This window comes from Monomorium pharaonis, chromosome 8 (genome assembly GCF_013373865.1).
Source record: "Monomorium pharaonis isolate MP-MQ-018 chromosome 8, ASM1337386v2, whole genome shotgun sequence".
Lineage (NCBI taxonomy): Eukaryota > Metazoa > Arthropoda > Insecta > Hymenoptera > Formicidae > Monomorium > Monomorium pharaonis.
Window position 1 is genome coordinate 6,510,164 of NC_050474.1, and position 16,763 is coordinate 6,526,926.

A 16,763-nucleotide genomic window follows, 5' to 3' on the forward strand; every position below is an offset into this window, starting at 1 on the left:
GTCACGGCGGGTGACGACGGCGAATCCATATCGAGAGGATCACCACGCCCGCGCGCCCGACGTTATCACCCCTCCTCCTCCCCGGCCCCGGAGAGAACGATAATAAATACGAGGATGACGAGTCGGGCGGCGCCGCGCGTAAAGAGACACGAGGGCAACGACGACGCGCGGGGGGGCCCGGCGTTTCTCATTCCCTTTACCTACCACCTCCTTCCCAGCCCTCTCCTTCGAGTCTCCTTGTTGGATTTATGAATACCGCTGGGTGTAAAGAGACCGTGCCGCGCTTCCTGGTTGTAAAGGGAGATATATGCATCTTATGGGACACCGTACATTAAACCGAGAATAGCCTTTGACGGTGCGTGTGCGTGAGCGTGTGTCAGCGGGGGATACATTACGCGCGCTTATGTAGCAATGAGTTCGGATGTACCTTGATAACTCTTGATAGCGGTAACGCGAAGGGGATACAGTTTGGAATTGGGGTAACGCATAATCATCAGGGCCTCGATGCCCGCGATAATATATTATGTGGAATATATTAACGATATTCTAGTCTAAAAGCAAAAGAGAGTGACCCATTTTTGAGAACTTGAAAAAACTATTGCATATTCCCATATGCTTTTACATACATTTGCTTATACTTAATATTTTTAGTAAATATCTATGAAAATTTTGATGTGACTAAATGCTTATTGGTTATTTATTAATAAACTTATAAAAACACATTTTTCAAGTCGGCTGGCACAAAGTTATCGACTTTTCTTAAATACATATTTGTCGCATGATCTGAGCTAAATAAAAAATTGCAAGTTATTAAAATAATACAGTGTTAAAAGACAAGTGCCGATTTAACAGGTATGAAGATTATTATTAATTTATAGATATACATCGTAGTAAACATAATTAATTTACGGATGCCTCAATAATTAATCGCAATAATCCTAGTTCATGCGATAAGCATGCGGTTTACGTATATGCAAAAGTCAATAACTTAACATTTAACTCGGCTTATCGGATTTCTCAAACATTACTTAAGTCTTAAATAATGTTTGAGAGATCCGAGAAGCCGAGTTCAAACGTGTATTTAATTTTGAATTTACGCAACATAAAAAATTCAGCCGTTATCAAAATTTGTATATCTACTAAATTAATTCTTAATTACGCGATAAGAGTCGTATTTCTAAAAAAAAAAAAAAACCCTACTTCAAGTTAGAAAGAAAAGCCACGAGTGGCAGAAATGACTGGCGGAGATAGTCGTCACGTATAGAATATGGCGAGTTTTAACTTATAAAGTTACCTCAAGAATTACGTTTGGACGACGGTACGCGCGGATATGAATGGCGATGGCAGCTAAACACGAAGAGTGTAAATTTTCTTGCGCTCCATATGTTTTCCCGGCTGCATTCTCTCTGTAGCGTAATAATAACTAGCGAGCGTAAAGGCGCGGACTGTGCATGTAGTTTGTTAAACGTAATTAAGTTCGTGACTCGAGGAATGTAGCGGCATTGTCAATAGTAATCTTTCTTCGCCCTCTCTTATTTTTTGCAGCGTTGCGCGAGCCGACATTGCATCATCTTATCACGCGGCATGATTTTTAATTAAAATTTACGAACCGGCTTCACACTGAAGCGCTGAGCGAGCACATTTCAGACAGCCGATTAATAAAACGCGCAATATGCACTCTGTGTGCGGCACAATTCTTTTTTTTTTCTTTCTTTTCTTCTCTCGACGGAAGTGTACATTTTTCCGAAAACTAAAATAATCTCGCAGCCAAATAAGCGCGGCGATATCACGCTCGTACGTATGAAATTTTCGAGAAAGGCTTATGAAATATTTGACGACATTACAATGCCATTATCGGGTGCCATTACCGCTACTGCCCTGCTTTCCCGTTTATTCCACAGGCGGAAGTTTAATGAAGCTGGCAAATATGCGTAGTTTTGTACGTATTTTATAGTTCGTCGCCCCTGGCGAAACTGCGCAAATATTTAATTAATCTCGGCTTCCAGCCGAATCCCGCATTATTATAATCTCATTAAAAATCGGAAGTACGCCTGACTCGATTCTCTCGGTAAATTTTTGTGCCGGCGAATTTCCCGTGAAATTATAATATATCCGTTTGTTGGACTTGGCAGGGTACGAAATTTTAGATCAACTTTGTCGAACTCGAAGCCGCGATTTTCCACAGCGAAAGCAATTTCAGTACTGATTTCATAACTCGTACAAATCTGTAAATAATTTAATTTAATCAATTCATTTTGCTATTTTTAATTTCAATCCCCAATGACGACGGAACCATAACAGAGTTACGAGGAGCGGCGTTGAAAAACGCGAGCGCGGTTTGTTAAAGTGTCACAGGAATATCCATATGAATGTCGCGCGCGCCGTAAAATTCCGAAAATTCTCACCGATGAAAGGAGCCCGGGGTCCTTTTGATATTCCGTATGACCGACCCCATATCCTTCGCGTGGCAGCGAGCGCAGGAACGCCGAGCGGATTCCTCGGCGGAAGGCGGGATGGGCGATCGGAGCGAGATCGAACTTTGGCACTCTTCCTGAATGCCGATGAAACAGATGCAATTTCGTGCGCACGAGGAGAGCCGGCAGATTGGATACAAGGGTGGCGGCATCGCGACGCAGCTGCGGTCGACAAAAAAAGGAACCCCCAGTGCCCGACCCAGTTCGCTTAGCGGCGGTTTCTCTATACCGCGCTTTATGTCGCACGTATGATCCAATCCGCCGAGCGAGTTTAGCGGGCGGTTTAGCAACAGCACAATCGTTCACGACGCGATGCACAGGTACGTACGGAGGAAACAACCGCCGAAAGCTGCTTTGCACACACACACACACACACACACACACACACAAGCGCTGCGGGGAGATTCGAGACGCGACGCCGAGATTGGGTGGCACTTTACCCGGCCGAAGAACTTGAACGCGCAAAGTTTCGCAACGTTACCGCAACGTAGAGATACGCAGGGGCAATCTTAAACTGAGTGTAAACCAACGGCGGTACACTATCCTTTAATGCAGAGTTTCTCCGGGTAACTCCTGCTACGCCGTACGTGTTTCGCGGCATGCACGTTACGTATATATTCTTTATTTAATCAAAATCTAGGGAAAGACCGACAATATTGACGCTCCCTTATTACTAGAAAGATCAATTTACACTGCAAAAACTGCACTACATTGACACCGATAAAAATGTAATTTACTTAGGTACTTAAAGAATTTGTTAAAAATAAATTCTTTAAAAGCGAGAATAAAATTTGTTTTCTTTTCTCGGAAACTAAACATTGAATTGAATTAATATTAATAAAAACATGATCCGCTTAGATAATTAGGACAGATAAAGAAATAAAGAAATCTGTTCTCTGTTACTAACAAGGAATATACATATGCGGTCTATTCTTTTCATAACATAATTCCATTTGAAATAAATTTCTAATATTTTTTATACGCAAAAGAAAGATAACAAACAACATATGTAGTTGCCAACTACATATAATACTCAATACAATAATATTTGCTGTTAATGCAAGAACAACGTTGATATTGCAGTAGCATATATTATTGTATTAAATATATCTGTAGTTGGCAGCCCACAACTACCTATCTTATTGAATATATTACTTTTTTTCAGTGTATAAATTGTTATTTTTCTTTCTTAAAATATATTTTATTACTAAAGTCTTCGGCACACGATACGATTTTTCATACTAGATAGCATACGAGCCATCTTATTACGTGTCCTGATTGGCTCGAATGATCATATTACCAATTGTAATCCAAATTGTAATCCAATCGTAAGACGCCTCGTATGCGTGTTAGCATGAAAAATCGTATCGTGTGCCGAAGGCTTTAGTTTATGATTTTATCCTCTAATTAACTCCTCCGTCAGTTTCAAGGATTAATTTCCCGGTTCATCTTTTATTACGTTGCAAAAACATTAACCATTGCAAAACAGTATCATAAAAATTGCTATATCATCTGACAAAAGAAACGTCCTAGTTTGCATTCACGTTTCAAAAGTTTTACTTTGCGCTTTTGTTTAAAAAATATTATCTACAAACAAAATGTCAGTATTCTTTATTTACAAGTATATACTTAAATAAAAATTGAAAATGTTACTTCAATTATCATTTTGTTCTGCACTATTTGCTCCCAAAGTGGCTTATGTGCTCTCAATGCCAATAGTCTTCAGATGTAATTAAACACTTGCGCTCTTTTTATACCTGATGTATTCTTTGCTCTTTCTGCTCCACTCTCATTCAATTTATCGGGAATTCGATCTCTTGTACTCCGTAGAATTTTATCGAGCTCAACGAATATCCCCGACATTCATATTTAATATCGTTTCATCCCCGCAGTTTGTGATGTAATCTTTCATGTTCTGAATAATTTGATATCCTGAACTTTCTACGGTAAACTTTAATTAACGTTAAGCAAGGGTAGACTTTCGTCAAGTTTTGTGCCGTACCGACGAGAGAATTCTATAGCAGTTTCAAGAATAAATCGTACCGGGTATAAATGTGGACGGTATCCAAATGAGTGACGGGAACTGGTAGGCGACGCGAGCGTACTCGCAGCCGTGATTAATGCCAATCAAGGGGCGATTTCGCGTTCTGAATTCGGGATCCGGTTAACGCCAGGAATCAATAGACCCGCAAACCGAACCGATTAAGGATGCACGGGCAAGTGGAACCGCAAATCTAGAAATGCAACGCGGGTGGGTGTTTCGGTCTGAATGCATCAGGAATGACTAGAATTCCATAACTAGTTACATCGTTTTACATTCCTGCACCCATACCGCAGTCCCACTGTCTTACTGGCCGAACGCCATACATAAAATATACCCCCGGCGAGAGAGAACGACACAACGACAAATCGATTGGGCATTTCGAATACGTTAGCGCGGAATGCAGCTTTCCATATTAACACTTTTATTTCACACCCTTTGCACCTTTCAACAAATGCACAGGAATTTTCGACTACAACAGTCGGATGTTGTCAGCAAGTTAAAACTATTCGTTACAATTTAACTAAAATTCTTCGATTTTTTTATTTGACATTCAAATCTGCTAAAATCCCGCTCAAAGTATAACGGCGGTGAAACGTTTCTTTTTTTTTATAAATATAAATATGGGGAGAAATAATGGGGAAAAAATGAGACGAAGATATAAAACCGCGTGTGATAATATTGACTTAGCCCAATTTTCTGATCGCTTTCCCCGGATGACGAGATGACGCCTCGTCCAGGATTTTCGCTCGGAAATCGACGGAGTCACGGAAAAGCCATCGAGTCACGCGTGCAACGAATTCAACGCTTCAGGCTTATTAAGAGCCGCGGTAGCGCAACGATTTGTAACACATGCAAACGCACCTACACATACAACGCACACACGCACGCATGTAATACAACAGGTTCGCAATCCTTGTTGACCGTGCGTAATACATCTCCGCTTAATAAGATCGACGTCAAAGTCATCGGAGAGCACGCTGTCAAAGTTTCTCCTTACCCAACGTACACGAACGCAGATACGAATCGATTCCACCGATTGGCGGTCTATGAATAGCGCAAAATCTGGATTAGGAAATGGATCGACCTCGCGGAGGAAAGAACGGAGTAACGTAGCGTCGATCAGAGAACGACGCATTTCTCCGTTTGAATAATAAAAATTAGCGAGAACGACGTGACCTATATGCCGAATGAGACCGAGGGATGACTCTCGTATCTTCGTGAAAACCTTAGCCGAACGTATTGATTTCCTATTATAAAACGAATATCCTCTCTTTAAAATCTGCCAAGTCAAGTATCGCGCGCCTCACATTAGCATTGTTTCGAATATAGAAGTGTTCTACATCTATAATACACAAATAACCTTTCGGTAACAAGTTTGCTGATCAGCGTAAGTAAAGTTTTAAAATTTTTGAATAATTCGTCGATTGGGAATAAGGAGGAGTCTCGTCGGGACGGAAAGTAGATGAAAATTGTTGGTTCCGGTATAGCCTCTAGAGATAAGTGTGTCGCGCTAAGAGTGACCCGAATAATCGTATTATTATAGTTGGTTAACCACGTAATTCTCTGCCCGATTATATTTCCAACTGAAATTTCACCGAAAGATCCGCCGGGACTAAACGTCGAGTACCTTTAGCATTAAGCTTCAGGCTCAGGGGGGGGGGCCTCTTGCACTTAAATTAAGGACGTGTAGTCTTGACAAAGCCAGAGAATGTACAGAGTGTACACGGAGGTTTCCTTAATTTTCCCCTATCATCCCTTAAATGCACAGAGAGCATCATGCAAGTTTACGAGCACCGACTGCGCTTCGTTGGCTTGCTTTGACCACTTTGTACTTGTAATATAGTCTACTTTAGCTTTGTTCTCTAATTTCCAAGAGAATTTCCAAGAACAGATAATGCATCTACCCGCCTATTGTGTAAATCGTCTTTCGCGAAAAGAAATATTTTCGCAAGGGATTATCTCAATCGCGTATAAAACGTGACAGCGAAATAAAAATACGAGAGAACAATATTTTCACAAAAAAAGATATCATCGCTAAAGAAGAATTATAACATACACTAGCGTTGTGCGTATGTATTATAAGGATATCTAATAAAAATCTAATGATTACTGATATCCTTATTTATTATGTTTGTAATTATGTTTGTCAATGCTTAACACTAACAGTAATTTTCTTTTTGTTTGCAAAATCGCCCTCGGAAATATAAAAATCGTCCGGAATAAAAGATTGTAAAATTTCACCCTGACAACTTCCTAAATCGTCCAAGAAAAAACTCAATAATAAATAATAATAAAGCAATAATAAAAGTACTCACCATGATTACTCCGAAGTCGCACTCTTTCCCGAAAGGATCCTTCTCGAAAGTGTCCGATGTTCGCTCGGTCAGTTCGGGTCCTCTCGTCCTAGAGCACTCGCAGCAGCTTTCCCTCGCACATCGTCGTCTTTTCCTTTCAACCCTTTTCGCCTGTCCCTTTCACGGGCTCTCCTCGAAAGAGGCGGCTAGATCGAGATATCGCCGCCTTTCGTCCTCTCACGATTTCCTTGGCGAACGTGACTGGCACACTCGCACGGGGAAGTACGGGAACCCGATCGAAGGATCGATCCCGCGCGGATCGCGGCGAGCGAGAGGGAGAGCGAGAGGAGATATATCTCGAAAGCTCCGCTTCACACGGAGCGCAGTGGAGAACTGAGCGAAGTGCCGGCCGGTCGAGCAGCCAGGCGGGCTTTTCCGAGAGCGGTTTAACCAATCGCGACTTCTCTCTCACCCCCACGTATCTTCCGCGCGCGCTCTCTCTCTCTCTCTTCTTCCTTCTCTCTCTCTCACACGCTCCCTTCCTTCAACGCGGTAGACGCCGCCGTTTGCCGGTGCTACGACGTGGGTCGCTCGCCGCCGCAACCCCCACAGGTGCATAATCCCCCTCCCCTCCTCCCACCCCGCGTCGGCGGATACGCGACCGCGCATCCTCCGATTGGAATCAACAGTCCGAACTCGCGGAAATTCGCGACTCGAACGGGATATCAATTTTCGATGAGCCGAGAGATCGATTGTTTGTAAGATAGAAATATTTCATTACATTGCAATCAACGATGGGTTCTATTTGTAAATAAACAATTAATATTGTATTAATATTGCAGTTATCTTTAAATTCCAATTGTGTATCTTAAATTCTACTTAACCTTACCGTTATTTAATAATACTATTGAAAAAAGAGTAAATATATATTCGAAACATACATATTTAATGATTCAACAAAAATAAATTATCGGTGAAAATGTACCTCGTTCCTGCTCTTTTACTTTCTCCCTGGTTGTGTATTTTATAAAATTAAAAATACTTAAGATTTACAAATAAAATTATATTAGCACCAAGATCCAATTCCAATTGTAATCGACGTTTCATCACTTATTTGTGTGATTAAGCGTTTTAATTTAAATTATTATTATTTATTACACATTGTTGCCTTTCACGTTCTTCCTTATATATACTGGTGTGATGAATATGACTACATGCTCTAATAGTCGAACTGATAGTCGTACAGATTCGAATTCTTGCTATGATGATCATAATTCTTTGTTGTTTATTAGGAAAAAAAGAAAAGTAAACCTGCAAGAAGAATCCTGCAACTTTTCGATAACTTTTAGCTGATAATTTCAGCCTTCAATTATTATTGTATATTTCATCATCACGGCAGCAGCTACCTTCGTGTGCGCCTTCGTAAATTCCGTGGAGATGTAATTCTTAACTTTCAGCTCCGTTCGAAGCTACCTAGATCCGTAATTTGCGCGATCGGAAGCGCGCAATATCATCGCGGAAGTAAGATTTCCAGAAACGGCGCCGGATTCGCGCCCCGGCGAAGTGGGTTAACCCAATCGCGAATTTTCTAGTCGCTCGCTCGCGGCGGGAGCTCTTCTTTCTATACTTCCTATGTCTTCTGCCTGACGCGCGACCTCCACGCCGGAAATTAAACCTGGAAACAGCAACCGTGATTCGGACCACAGTTCGCGAGATAACATTTTCGGTCGTGTCTATACGAGAGCTGCGGAAGTTCCTCCGCGCGTCTCTCCGCGCCACGCGCCGGCAAAGATGATTTATCGAGGAAAAGCGACGGGCGCTCCGGGCCATCGTAGAAATACACGGGCCCCTCGTCGAAAATTCGCCTGGGCGCGTTTCACGTAAGCGCGCGTCCGTCCGTACGCGGGGCCCGCAATACGCGCGTGTCGCCTTTCTAAAAGAAATGTAAATCCTTTCGACACAGCGCCAACGGTTTAGTCTGTTTACCTTTGGAATTCAGGCGCGCCGGAATTAGGACGGGGGGGAGGAACGTGGCAAATACACCGTGGGACGCCTGCCTGGCATCACGTGGGACACGTCACACCGCGGCCGATGCAGCGATTCGCGCGATCTCGCGCGCTAACGAACGCCACGTAATGTGGAAGATGGATCATCACGGCCGCGGTCCCCAAACGCGTGGCGAAACGTGACGGGGCGTGGGATTCCCCGAACGGGGAAAGACACGTTGAACGTTTGATGCCGTCCCGCTCATGATCCCGTCGCTATCGATCGCGATGCAATTTTACGAAGGATTATCCGAGCGGCTTGCGGCGCATTTTATCTCGGCGACGGGGAAAGTATGGGTCTCCTTTGCCCCCGGGCTTAAATTGGCTTTTCCTATTCACGATCGCGATTAACGATTTGCACGACGTTAACCACGGTGTTTCGCGATGGCGCGGCTCGGGAAATCAATAAATTTCGTACGAGAGAAAGAGAGAGAGAGAGAGAGAGAGAAATTGAATTGAGGTATAGATGCCAGACAAGTGGTATGGCGATGAAGTTGCTACCTGAATGTTAGAATTAAGTATGTACATGTCTCTCTTATCGACGCAATTACCCATCGTAAAGTATTAGTCTAATTATCTCTTGTATAAATGGCATTACAACTTTGCATCGACTCATCATTATTTATGATGCCCGTAATGAGCAATTAGATAATTTTGTATAAAATATATCATATATAAATATAGTTTCGAATATATGCAAATGAATAAATCATTTGAATTTGTAATCACATCTTATTAAAATGTGTGACGCACAAATATGTATTAAACACACACACACACACATTTAAGAAATCATGCTCTCTTAATTGAAAAACCCCACATTTAATAAACTTTTTTAACAGACGGCAAAGCCATTTTATAAGCCCCATGCATTTTAATGAGATATAACTACAAGTATTTCATATCATATGAACATAGATTGATAAAAGAAATTGTTTTAAATGAATATAATTCTTTCTGTCGGTGTTAAAAAGTGACAAATACATTATTCGTTCTCTCTTTCTCTCGGGAAAGATTTACTTTTGTTTTAAACATTTTTCTATCAGTAGATTCAGTACACGCTTATACGAGATTCTAGTTGCTAGGAGAAATTTTCCCGCTTATAACGTCGCGGAACTTCCCGCGGGAAGCTAAAGCCCGCCGCAGCTCGCATCCAAAGCTAAACCAACTACTGTCATGAAACGTTAAACGACAAGTGCATCTCGCGCGCGAGCAGCAAGGTTTTTCACACGAGAGAAATCCGGTAGACGTCTTTCAATAACGTCGGGAATTCGTCCCGGAATCGGGCACGACTTCGTTCTAGCAGGGATTCGCACGTGGAAACGTGCCCGCGTCGTCGTGGATTCGAACCGCGTCGTCCGTCGTGCTAAGATCGAAGCGAAGCGAAGGGGGGGAAAAAAGAAAGAGGACGAAAACAAAGCTCGGACCGCGGCGCGCGTCTACGTGCGAACCGGCGAAACGTGATCGAGGCCTCACTTTCGAAGTCGATGTCTGCAGCCGGTCGCTTTCCTAACGATCGAACCGTGTGCTTTTACTGGCTCGACGGATGCTTTTACGATGCTCCCTTTTACGTGCCGTTTTCAACGACCTAACCATCCCTATTTGGCATTATATTTTCATTATATTTGTTATTACTTTTTAATACCCAATATGCACAGAATATTCGATCTATTCATGCTTTAAAAAACATTTCTTGTAATGTTTCATTAATAATTAAAATTGCAAAAAATTTATAACCAGTGTGCGTTATCTTAATAAGATTAAATTATAATGAAATTTGAATAATTAATAAAATGGCTTTATTCTATTCTTATCTACACTGAGAAAAAAATGTTAATTTGACAAAATTTTCCAACTAAATTAAAATTTTGTCAGTTCAAAAATTTATGCGTTTAACTTAAATGCAAAAATTTCAATTTAAGTATTTAATAGTTAATTGAAATATATAAATACTTAAATAGACAAAATTTAATTTAGTTGGAAAATTTAGTCAAATTAACTTTTTTTTTCTCAGTGTAGATTATTAAAATGTATGTTATTTCCAGTTTTGTCTTAAATAAAACTCTTTTTCCAATTAATGTATACATCGACGAATATGAAGCATTGTTCTTAGCTTCGACCCTTAAGTTACTAGCATCTATGTTTTTCTTAACAAGAGAATTTTTTTTAATAACAAAGATTGTAGAAAGACCAAGAAATAATAATGCAAAGTAAAAATTATCTCACAATTATATATATGCTTCGAAAATTTATATAAGAAACTCTGTTAGTCATTATAATGTAAGTTATTCTTTCTATGTTTTTCAACTTTAATTTTTGCGTATTGATCTATTATAAAAGAAGCAACATTTTTTATCAAATTAAATTTGAAGAACTCTTATTTTTAAGAAATGGAGATTTATAAAAATATGAGTGTATATTGCTTCTATACCATAAATTGTTTTGCTCACGGCAGCAATATTATCTTAAAATTATTACATAAAATAATAAATAATTTTATTTTTTATCTAAATTTAAAATTAAACCATCTTTATAATTATATAAGACATTAACGTGTAATTTATTTTATCTTTTCCTAGATAATTTGAAGTTATTTAATTATAAGCTACATTGCTCGTGACGGAATAAATTGTAAAGAAAGGAAAAGCATTAACGTAAATGTTAATAGAAAATATGACTTCACGTCCATTTCGTTCGCATCTACTTGCAACCTCTATTTCCGGAGAGTGGATTCAACCGGGAATATCGGTGAAGTTCGAGCAGCAGTGCGAGTCGAATATGCACGTTCCGAAAATGTCAAACATCATTCCGCGTTGGAAGTTGCGGAGTGTAGTATGATATCGCAGTACTTTAACGCAAGGGCCGTAATTGTTGCGAACTCGATATCTTGCTTGCCAGAGGCTCGATAACCAAGCTATGTTAGCATCTCCGCAACAAACTCCCGACTTACACCAATTAATTTGTTCTGTATGAAAAGCAGAGTCAAGCCGTCGAACTAGTACGAACTCCAACATATGCAGATATGTTATCGTACTTTCCCGCCCCACCTCTCAGTACCTTTTTTACGTGAGATGAACCTGCAGCACGAAATTGTAGTCTACAATTAAAAGGGACCAATTAAGTCTGTTCCACGTAAAAAAAAAGAACCGTTACTACTGACAGCTAATATGGTATTTCTAACTGATATTTATGAAGGTCGTAATTAAATTGACAAGATACTTATTAATGCCTATCTAGCGTCCATCGCACATGGCGAGATCGGGCCTCGTCGATTTCGCGAGAATTTGTACTCCGAAGCTGGAAATGCACGGAGTGATTAAGAGTAAGAAATATGAGCTACAGACGTAGATGATGATTAATAACGTATCGGTCGTGTATCGCGTTCGCGCTACACGTCTGTCCGCTTTCTAAGTCATCATTATGAATACTGATCCCAGAGTATCCGCTAGAATAATAATATTTGCGCGACGCTTCGTGTGTGAATCGGTAACCGGAAACGGATACAAACTCGTGCGCAACTCATACAAACCGTATCGATACGCGCGTACGGATTTTACTTTCATATTACCGCCGTTATTGCGCGGAGGAAATGAAATTATGGGGCGAAACCCCCTGGTAAGGATCAAATTTGTGGGATTTTGTAATGAACTAAAGGCGAACTCATCGTTAATGGGATCTAATAAATTGCTGTTTATCTCGGAATGACGAGATAAGTATCCCGCGAGTGCGAGAAGACACGCGTATTCCGTCCGTCGATTTATCTATCTATTCAATTTGCCATTACACATACTAAATTTCAAAATAAAAACGAAAAAAAAAAGAAACAATTTATTAAACCGATATTCTATTAAGATAGCAACATATTACACACGTTGATCCGGATGGCGCGGGGAATCAATTTATCGCTGTAAAACGCGAGGCGCATATATAATTGACAAGAGGTTTATTACAGCAAAACGTAAACCACGTGAGAAACGACTTGGGAGCGAGCGAAACGCGTATTTCGCCTGCCTCTTCTAGTCGCCGCGAAAAGATGAAATATTACGCGCACGTTTTCCTCATTCCCGGGCACACAATATTCCCGTTCCGTTTTCGGCCCCCGCGGGGCTGAGAAACACACATCTCGCGCGAATCTGAACCGGAATTATCGCGGCGAGTAAAAGTAATCTTGCCGTTCCCCCCCCCCCCCGCGTGTTTTCGACGCGTGACACTGATCGACTAATGGAGCAGAAATGATCGAGCATTCGATCTATATTCCGTCGCGCTCGAACTTCGCTTTCGAACACACGATCCTCCTTAATACGCGAGTCACGCTTTGCGAAATCTCTCGAAGTCTCGTCGATTTATTTCGCCGGGTATAGTAATTCGTATTCTTCGCAACAACCTTCTCTACTCCGGCGAAATCGAAATAGTGATGCTGCTCACCACACGACGCAAATCGATCTTTAACCCTCTCCACGGTCGGACCTCGCACATAATTCTCCTGTTTTCCCACTTCGTGGGAAATTTTCACCGTATCGTGACGAAAACCGGTGCAAGGGAAAGTCACGCCACTGTGGCTCTTTCTCGTATCTTTCTCATTCCTTCTCTCTATTCGTTTTTAATAAAATATTCCATTTAAGCGAATAAGAGAGAAAGCGATATTTATTTAGCACTCTAGGACAAGTCCCCTCAAGCGCTTAGGCAATAATACAAAAATAGATACGAGAAAATGATAATTAAAGTGTAAGAATTATTCAAATCGAATCAACAGAGAGAAATGTAAAAAGGAAGTTCTTCATTTTCCAATACATAAATAATTCAATCTCTTAAGTCTACAGGTGCAGACTTAAATGTACTGTAAATTGTTTCTAATTCAAATTAAAATTGAAAAACGTTAATGCCGATCTAAGATGTGTAATGTTATATGCAAATCGGTTATATTAAGATACTGTAAAAGAGATAAGAACAGTGCACTTGTTCGGAGAATTTAATATTGGAAAAATTTGATAACACTTTATCTCTGCACTCTTTATCTGACACATATGCGTGACGATTTAAATAAAAAAAAAAATCTATTTAAATTAAATTAAATAATTTAACATTTGTAATTAGCTTTAATCCTCATAATGACGTTTTAGCTGCGTTTATACATGAACATTTATAATTAGACATTGTGAGATACCTTCAGAATTAGCATCCTTAGAGCAGATACACAAGTTTCTACGGAGAATATTCATTCGTCGCACAAAGGATGACTATCGATTTGTGCCGGACATACCGCCTGTATTGGCACGAACTCCTGCCGAAGGAGACGCGTGCAAGAAGGCGACGTAATGAACAAAACCGGTTTTCGATTTTACAGGTGGGCGATCCGATACTCGTACAACGAAAATCTAAAACACTTCCCTCCCTTTCCCCCGCCGAACATTCCTTCATGTGTAAAGTAGGTCACCGGAAGAAACGAAAGTACGAAAACGATTTCCGCGTTAATCGCCAGCTGATCACCGTTGCGTGAAATCTTCGGCGGCATTAGCGCGGAGCGTTCACGGAACAACCCGGTCTAAATAATTCAAGAAGCAACGAGAGCGCGCGGAATTATCGGCAAAAGTTAGCCGCACATGACATGTAATTCGCAATGTTATCAAATTGTATCCGTTGTTTAATGATGAGAATAACAGGGCTGTTATATAAAATAATGAAACGATCATTCTCTGACCTATTTAATTTCGAAGGTAACTTCTTTTTATAGACGCGCACGGAAATAATAATCCAATTGAAAAATCAATAAGCTGTAAATTGGGATGCAGCAGGGATTTGTGAACTTAGAGCGTCGCATGATGACTTGACGATTGCCAGGCAGGCGGTTTTCAGCTCTGACGCAGCTACAAATTATCGTATGTAAGACAGGCGGTTATAAGCGTGTGAAGAGCGGAAGAGAGGAGAGACTTTATTAGCTCTTTCGGCTCCATCAATGGCTCTTAAAGTCGTTGACCACACCTCCGTTAGATTCTTTAACTAGCCCGCTGCACTTTCACCGGTCATTTATTTTCCAAAAACGTACGTTGCCAGTTGTCGGCATACTTTTAACGACCGCCGACTCGGTGACAATAGAAACGATAATGGAAATAGCACTCGTGTAAAAGTATTGCACAATGTCAACGAAATTCAATTCAGTGTCAGCCAGAAACGATTGAATTCCATAGGTGATTTTCACCGTTATCAAAAATTAAAATTTATGTGCACGTAACTTATATACTTGCTTAATACTTGCAGTATTCTTTAATTAATTTGAATTTAATATTCTCTTAGCGAAAATTTATGTAAATGTCATTTCTTTATAATTTTCTTGTTTTCAACATCTAATATCTTATATATTTATTGTAATTAAGAGCTAAGCTCAATTTTTGTTACAAATAAATTATTCAAAATCAGGTGCAAAAAATTTTATCCCTCTGTTTTTTTTATAATTTGTGAAGAGAGATACTTGTATTTTTAACCGCAATTGAAATATGAGAATTATTGACGTTTGTATATTTTTCCTGGTAAATAAAGACTCGAGAATAAAATGTTAAAAATACAACTGCAAAATCTAAATAATGACTGCAAAGTGCATTCAGCAACGTATTACATATCGAAAATACATAATATCGTTGACAATTTCGCACAATGTACAAAACGGCAGCGTTCTAGAGAAGATTAATCAATTCCCGTAGTTCCACTTAGGTTAATTAATTCCGCTCGTCGTTTAAACACACTATCTATCGCTTATAAATAGCTCGACTTCGTGATCAATCCTTCCATCAAGTTCCACGAATGTAATTTCGTAATCGGCAAATAAGATCAGTGTAACGGTTAATCGAGGGTCAGCTAATTTACCATCTCGTCCTGTTCATGAACGTTAGACGTAACAACAGGCTAGCGCGCGGTTCAATATACCAGGGCTCGTCGTGAAACTGTATTAATTCGTCGGCTTTTCGTCGATCGATCGACGGTGAGAGATACACTGAGAAAATACACGAGAGACGGGCGAGATCGTTGCTATAGAAAGTGCGCACGATAAATCTGACGTAAAGCTGCGCGAGACGTGCTTTATTGCGGTACTAAAAACCTTAAGGAGACTACCTTTTTCCTGATGCACCCTTTTATGTTTAATGAAACCGCGTATTGCACGTAGCAATCGTCTGTACTTAAATCGCGGAATTCACGACTCGTTTTCACGAATCTAACAGAATCGTCGAGTTACTGCGACTGAAACTTCAAGTCTTTAATTATCTGTGTTTTGTTTTTTAGCTATTATATGTGATGGAATGAAAATTAGTTGCATCTAATTAATTATTTTAAGGATGTACTACACATATTTTCAGAATAATGAAAAAATAATGAAAAAATTACAGATCGTCATATATTGCGTATGAAAATTATACAAACAATTTGGCAGCAATTTTCTATTTAGCTCAAAAATTTCAATATAAAAAATGAAAAGCATGAAAAGGCTCTAATGTAAACATAATTAAGAAGTAATAACAAAAAATTAATTTTTAATAACAAATAAAGTGAATCAACTATTAAAATATATTATTAATAAAAATATTATTCACATGTTTTCATGTGAATATAGTTTATTAAAAAATATTAACACATTACCATTTTCAATTTACTTTGTAGGGACTGTATGTGTGATACATTTAACATAATGGAAAATGTTATTGCGTAAGATAGACTGTCAAACGTAAAACTAATTTGAAATTTTATGATAACGTAAAAATAGAATGCTAAATGAATATCTCGAAGGAAAACGAGATAGTCAATGCGTACATTTGACGAATAGAACTGTGCCGCAAAACAATATGCAAACAAAAGACTGCCAATGTATATATAGTACGGCCAAGAAAACTTTATTAACGTCGTACTATATGTGTTATAT

The 16,763-nt window shown here is 39.7% G+C and overlaps 1 protein-coding gene across 1 annotated transcript in view; it reads right to left on the reverse strand.

Annotated features, from left to right (window-relative positions):
* LOC105834198 (mucin-5AC) overlaps positions 1–7,210 on the reverse strand; it is a 45,081-nt gene extending 37,871 nt beyond the window's left edge. The window contains exon 1 of the mRNA XM_012676499.3: positions 6,834–7,210. Coding sequence (XP_012531953.1) covers positions 6,834–6,836 — 3 coding nt within the window. The 5' untranslated portion in view covers positions 6,837–7,210. The remainder of the gene's footprint in view (positions 1–6,833) is intronic.
* Between the last annotated feature and the right edge of the window lie 9,553 nt (positions 7,211–16,763).